Source organism: Ursus maritimus, unplaced genomic scaffold (assembly GCF_017311325.1).
Source record: "Ursus maritimus isolate PB19 unplaced genomic scaffold, ASM1731132v1 scaffold_26, whole genome shotgun sequence".
NCBI lineage: Eukaryota > Metazoa > Chordata > Mammalia > Carnivora > Ursidae > Ursus > Ursus maritimus.
In genome coordinates, this window is record NW_024425119.1 from 42,376,826 (window position 1) to 42,383,613 (window position 6,788).

At 50.3% G+C, this 6,788-nt stretch overlaps 1 protein-coding gene across 1 annotated transcript; it reads right to left on the bottom strand.

Moving 5' to 3' along the window:
- Positions 1–336: 336 nt before the first annotated feature.
- KRT5 (keratin 5) lies at positions 337–6,427 on the bottom strand. Its single transcript, XM_008704770.2, has 9 exons — positions 5,812–6,427; positions 5,047–5,261; positions 4,206–4,266; positions 4,000–4,095; positions 3,252–3,416; positions 2,735–2,860; positions 2,238–2,458; positions 1,441–1,475; positions 337–980 (listed from the first exon to the last, which is right to left on the bottom strand). Exons 1-9 carry the CDS (start codon positions 6,367–6,369, stop codon positions 658–660), a joined length of 1,800 nt encoding a protein of 599 aa, XP_008702992.2. The 5' UTR covers positions 6,370–6,427; the 3' UTR covers positions 337–657.
- Positions 6,428–6,788: the final 361 nt, after the last annotated feature.

The window sequence follows — 6,788 nt, forward strand, 5'->3', positions numbered from 1 at the left end:
CTATTACTTGCAAATCAGCCCACCTTGAATGGGGCCCCCCTCCAACAAAAGGCTCTAAAATCGGTCCAAGTTGTAATGCAGTGGACATTACTATTCATGCCCTCCAGACACTCCTTCATTCTAGAGGTTGTAGCAAGACCTTTTCATGCCTCTTGGAGTCTCTGGACCACCCATGACGGCCACTTTGCCTTCAAGGTCATTCTGTTCTCCCCATGAATCATCAGAGGAACCAAGCACATCTGGACAGATTGACCCTCATGGAGTCTCTAGGCTGGTTGTAGACCTTGAAAAAACAATTCTTCACAACAGCTTATATTATAAAAGCATTTTATTGAACACACTCTGGAGGTAGTCAGAACCAGAACAAAATTTGGGATATGGATGGGGACCCTGGTCTGAAGGTTTAGATACCAGGAAACTTTGGATTCTTCTCTTGAGGACCATGCTATAGAGACCTAAAGGCTGATTTGAAGCAGAGCATAGAATCACAATACAGGAGACTAGAGACCGGGGATTGGACCAAGAATGCTACTCTGCAATACATTGGACTAGACCACACTCCAGAAAAAGAAAACTTGGCTTGGGCAACCACCTGGAAGAAGCAGTCACCACAGGTTGGATTGCTGCTCTTGGGTGGCAGTGACTTGCATCAGGCTCTTAGCTCTTGAAGCTCTTCCGGGAAGAGGAGGTGGTGGAGACAAACTTCACACTGGAGCTACTGCCCCCACCACTGCCAAAGCCCATCCCCAGGCTTCGGCCACTGCCTGCGCTGAAGCCAGAGCCCCCCACACTAAGCCCGCCGCCCAGGCCAACGCCTCCACTGCTGCTGGAGTAGTAGCTTCCGCTGCCACCTCCTCCAAGACCACCGCCAAGACCTCCTCCAAGACCACCGCCAAGACCTCCACCAAGACCTCCACCGAGGCCACCGCCAAAGCCACTGCCGCCGCCATAGGCAGAGGACACGCTGTTTGTGATGACAGCTGCAGAGAAAGGAGGGAGAACTTGGTGAGACCAGTATGCTCGATTAAGCCTGCACGTCCAAGTTATTTGATCCCACTAGTGTTAGCATTGTACCTGGCCTCTTTCACAGAGTAGCAAATGAGGCTCAGGACTATGCCATTTAGTTAAGGTCCCTAATAGAAGGTTGGTGAGCTTAGAAGGCAAGGAATCGTGCTAAGTCCTCAGGGGGTAGGGACAACGAGGGGAGAGGGTACAGATGTATGAAACACTGGGCCTTTGCTTCAAGAAATAAGACATGAGCCATGTTGGTTCATGTCTCAATCTGGGCTCTTTCCCCTCTACTACCTCCTTCTCTCTAAATGTATTAAAAAACTATATACTGCGATGGGAGTTTCTGGTATGTAGAAACAATAGGATTCTGAGTTGGCACCAAATACCCCATATTATCATCATTGTGAAGGTCTGTTCAAAGTTACTTACAGATGTTGACTGGTCCAACTCCTTCTCCACTCAGTCTAAAATGGGAAAAATTAAAGGAAGAGTTAAAAACTCCCCAAAGACAGTACTAGTCATGTTTAGAGCTTGTTCTACAAGCAAGGAGCCTGCATGCCCCAAAGCTGCTTAAATTAGAGAAAGAGATAGCCCTCTAGAGTGACTTCCCAATGAAGAGGAGTGTCAGCCTGTTTGACCTAAAAACAGTTTATTGGAAGAAGATTGTAATTCACATCCTCCTCCACCCATTAGATGGAAAGCATGAGTAAGAGGCTGTGGGAACTATGAATATGTATCAAGCAGTTTTGGCCTGGTAGGAGCTTACGTTCTCTGAGGGAATTTGGCATAGACAGAAATACCTCTAATAGGAAGGATGCGGTGGTTAGTGTCAGAAGATTGCAGAAAATAGAGTAGTTTGAGAATCCAAAGGCAAGTGAATTTAACTCAGCTGGAGTAATCATGAAAGGCTTCCTGAAGGAAGGGGTACTTGAAGAATGGGAAGACATTTGTTGAATTGCTTGAAGGAGAGGAATCTGGTCATGAGAACAGGGTGAGAAAGAATCCTGGTGGTGGGAACTGGGTCAGAAAAGTGAGTTGGGGCCACATTGTGTAGGTCAGCTGTATGCCTAGGTGTCAGATTGAAACTGGATTAGTGAAGAGTAATTATCATGCACAAGATAGTGGTCACTTGTGTGTGTGATTTACACCCTGTAGTGGAGAAGAAGCTCCATTTTATCAAATGTGAGGCCATACTGGACTTGTGAAGTCAGCCGTATGTTGCCTACCTGCACTCCTCGCCCTCCAGCAGCTTCCTGTAGGTGGCGATCTCCACGTCCAGGGCCAGCTTGGTGTTCATGAGCTCCTGGTACTCGCGCAGCAGGCGGGCCATGTCCTGCTTGGCCTTCTGCAGGGCGTCCTCCAGCTCGGCCAACTTATTCTTGGCGTCCTTGAGTGCTAGCTCCCCGCGCTGCTCAGCATCCGCGATGGCGTTCTGCAGGTTGGCGCACTACAGAGGGAAAGAAGTGAGTGGGAACCCTTTAGTAGCTGACCTAGGCCTCAGGTGTCTCTTTCTGGAATTTCAGGGAGAAGCCAGTACATTTGTCCAGGTCACTGTGGATGGTGGAACATTGTAACGCTGGTATTTGTTCCAGCTCTGGGGTGTGTGTGTGTGTGTGTGTGTGTGTGTGTGTGTGGGTGTGTTTATAAAAAGTAAAACAAAACAAAATAGATCTCCCTTTCAGAGCTCAGGCCCCTTCCTTGCCTTCTTGCGACCTCTCCCTACCTGCTTCTTGACATTGTCGATCTCAGCTCTCAGCCTCTGGATCATCCGGTTCATCTCAGAGATCTCTTGCTTGGTGTTGCGGAGATCATCCCCATGCCGGCCCGCTGTCTGCTGCAGCTCTTCATACTGAAACCACCAGAAAAGAGGAAAGACCCCCATTTATTTAAGAATGGAAATAGTTTCTCAAAGCTCACAGGCAGGAGCGACCAAGAGGTGGCAAGTAGTCTAGTTATCTGAGACCTGGGGCTGGTTTCAGCTTTGTCCAGGTGGACCTGGTCTTAGATAATTTTCCCTTTAGTGCCTTTGCTTTCATAGAGACACAGGTGTGAGATTCAGAATGAGATTCTCCTTAAGGTTCTTGAATTTATGTGGCAAATGTATGCATGACTGTTCCCACAAGTCACCCCACAAGGCCTCAGCGGTTTTGGGAGCCCCATTCTTAGCATTTTGTCAACAGTCTGGAATCCTAGACATATGTCCATCCCCTCACTCAGGATGTATTTGCCACAGCACCCACCTTGGTCTGGTACCAGGACTCAGCTTCCGTCCGGCTACGGTTGGCAATCTCCTCATACTGGGCTTTGACCTCAGAGATGATGCTGTCCAGGTCCAGGGAGCGGTTGTTGTCCATGGACAGCACCACGGACGTGTCTGAGACATGGGTCTGCATCTGGGACAGCTCCTGCAGGGAGATTTGAAATCAGTCATTCTGTGTTATTTAATATTGGGTCCATTCAAATCTTCCACTCATTGTGGTATGTCAACTTGAGAAAAGAAATAATAACCACCTACATCAAAAATTAAGATAAGTTAATAAACAATCCAGATCATGACTCAAATTAGTTTTTAAAAAACTTTAACAACTTTGAACGTCCAAGAAACCCCTATCATGTAACCTCTCAGACTCACATCTTCTTGGGCCATAACTTAAAAAAATCTAGTTGCATGGACTGCTTGCTGGGAGAAAACAGAGAGGGGATGCCACTCCAGAAAGGGGAGGTGGCCAGGAAAGGTATACTTGTGCCTTTAGTAATGCATTCCAGACCTCACTCTGCAAAATGACTATTGAAGAGGTCTTTTGCTTTTAATTTGACTTTCTTTTTTTAAAGGGTTGTCTTCATAAGTAATAAAGTGTGAGTGGTACCAAAGGGGAGGGAGAGACAGAGGTGTGCTCACAGCATAGGAACCACTGAAGTCAATCTTGGAGCCCCTAATTCCTGGTGATGTCCCATGTCTCTGGGTCCCCAATAGGGGGCATTTCTTACCGCCTCAAAGAACATCTTCATGAAGTTGATCTCATCCATCAGGGCATCGACCTTGGCCTCTAGCTCCACCTTGTTCATGTAAGCGGCGTCCACATCCTAGAGAAACAGGGATGGTTGGCACTGCACCCGATTTTTACCCTGACTTATATGAACGACACCCTGAGACAGCATAGCCCCGGGCTACGAGCTATCTTCTACCCACGCACCTTCTTCAGCATCACAAACTCATTCTCAGCAGTGGTACGCTTGTTGATTTCATCTTCGTACCTGGTGGTAAAAAGGATGGTAAGTGCTGATCAGAGGATGAGGGACAGGTGGGGTCTGGGGTCTTTATTGCATGAAGACCACTGTGAGCCTGCCTTCCCGCTGGGAAGGGTCTTCTCACATCATACAGCCAGAGAGGGAGGGAGCACTGGTAGTATGAGCCCCTGGGCAAAGTCCTCACCTGTAAGAACATTGGTTTTTCTGTAACTGCTTACCAGATAAACATTATGTTATTGCTATCATTCAGTTGCTTCAAGAATATTCTTGAATATTCTTAAAGAATATTAAAGAAGCTGTGTTATTTCTACCCAATGCCATATCCAATTTCCCTAGTGCTTTTTTCAACTCCCATAGCCTTGTGAAAAAACAAACAAAAAACTACCAACCCAGCTACTACTCCGTAAGGGCTAAAGAAATTATTTGAGCCACTATGTTGGGTTTGGGGACAATCCATCAGAGAGCCCATGCTGTGGACTTCGAGTATACTGGGGAGAAAAGCCCTAAAGAGCAAGGATTACATGACGGCTCGTTTCCCCAGGTGGTACCAAGGTGCTGAGCCTGTTGCTCTGGCTGGTGGTTAAATGCTATTGGTACCAAGGGATTGAGTTTGGGGCTGGTACGTTCTAAACAGGGACAGGATTGTTTTTTTTTCCAGTTCCACAGGCATCCATGGAAGGGACATGCGTCTAGCCCATGGGGGAGGCATACGCAGCAGGCTGGTTATAAAGTACATCTGGTGCCAAGGTGACATCACCCGCCCCCTCTCTGCTCCCTGTGACCCACTTGTTCTTGAAGTCCTCCACCAGGTCCTGCATGTTCCTCAGCTCCGAGTCCAGGCGGCCCCTCTCGCCCAGGATGCTGTCCAGCTGTCTCCTGAGGTTGTTGATGTACTGCTCAAACAAGGGCTCCAGGTTCTGCCTCACGGTCTTGGTGCCCTGCTCCTGGAGCAGAGTCCACTTGGTGTCCAGGACCTTGTTCTGCTGCTCCAGGAACCGCACCTGGAGAGGGCAGAGTGTGAAGGTGGAGAAACTTGAATTTCATGTTTCGATGATCAATTCACCAGTTTTCCTCCCATTTCCTGCTGGTCCCCTCCACCTCTCCATGCACGGCGCCTGGCCCTGGGCTCCCAGAAGGGAGGTGCAAAGTGAGGCGCTTGCCCTCACTCTTCTAGGGGAGACAGGACACCCGGACAGCACTGGACCCAGCTGGGCGGCTGTGAAGACACTCAGGCTACTGCCCAATGAACTCATCTACCTTTCTCGTCAATCAGCCCTGTTACAGGAAGCACAGAACTCTTGTCTTTGCCCCACAGTCATCAAAGAGCCCTTATGAGGTCATCTCTGAAGGGCAGGAAGTAAGACCCTCTCTTCCCAAGTAGCCAATGAAGCCGTCTAACTAAGAAAATGGGCCACAGATCCAGGACACAGAAAAAACTGTAACGGCCACCTAGGAAGGTATGTGCACAAAGTCAGAAAATCTCCCTTCTTTGCACTTTCTTTGGCATTTATTCCACACTTGTGGCGGTTTTTCACGAAAGATCCCACTCACCTTGTCGATGAACGAGGCGAACTTGTTGTTGAGGGTCTTGATCTGCTCCCGCTCCTCCGTCCGCACCCGCTGGATGGCGGGGTCAATTTGCAGGTTGAGGGGAGTCAGGAGGCTCTGGTTGACCGTGACCTCTTGGATGCCTCCAGGGGGGCACACGGGGAAGCCAGGACCACCGAAGCCTCCTCCAAAGCCAGCGCCGCCACCGAGCCCAAAGCCTCCACCAGCTCCACCGCCAAAACCAAATCCACTCCCAGCTCCACCTCCGAAGCCATAGCCGCCTCCGGCACCTGCACCTGCACCAAATCGGTTCCTGAAGCTGCCACCGCTAGTGCTGATGGAGATCCTCTTGGAGCCCCCCAGGTTGTAGAGGCTCCGGCTGCCGTAGCCACCTGCTCCGCAGGCACCCCCTAGGCTGACCCTGCCAAAGCCGCCACCGCCACCCCCGGACCGGGACACGGACGTGAAGCTGGTGCGGGAGACAGACGGGGTAATGGCAGAGGCAGCGCTGAAGCTCCGGCCGCCTCCACTCCGGAAGGATACACTCGACTGGCGAGACATGATGGCTTGTTCCTGGTAGAGCAAGAGTACCGGGCACTAGGGGTTGGGAAGTGCTGGAGAGAACAGAGCTCAGCAGGACGCAGAAGGTGGCTCTGTTACCCAGGAACGGCAATCCCCCCTTTTTATTCCCTAGAACTGGGTTGGGCGGGAGAGCTGTCGAGCTGTGAATGATTAAGTGGGCTGGGCATGCCTGGGGGGCAGCTGTGAGCTCACCGTCACACCTGCACAGTGGTGTGGGGTGCAAACGCTTGCTTCCTGGCAGGCTGTGCTCAGTTAGGAATAACCTTGCCTTGCAGCGCGGATATCTTGGCAGAAAGTTGGCAATGCTGCCAGCCAGTCTCTCTTCACCAGGGGGGCCTGGGGCTGCAGGCACCCCCAGAAGGACACCAGAAAGTAAGGGGGCATGTGGCCAATGTCCC

Coding starts and splice junctions, on each gene's coding strand:
- KRT5 (XM_008704770.2), bottom strand. CDS start 6,369: ATGTCTCGCCAGTCGAGTGTATCCTTCCGGAGTGGAGGCGGCCGGAGC. Junction 4,267..5,046: donor GTGGAGGACTTCAAGAACAA/GTGGGTCACAGG, acceptor TTTTACCACCAG/GTACGAAGATGAAATCAACA. Junction 2,861..3,251: donor AGTCCTGGTACCAGACCAAG/GTGGGTGCTGTG, acceptor TGGTGGTTTCAG/TATGAAGAGCTGCAGCAGAC.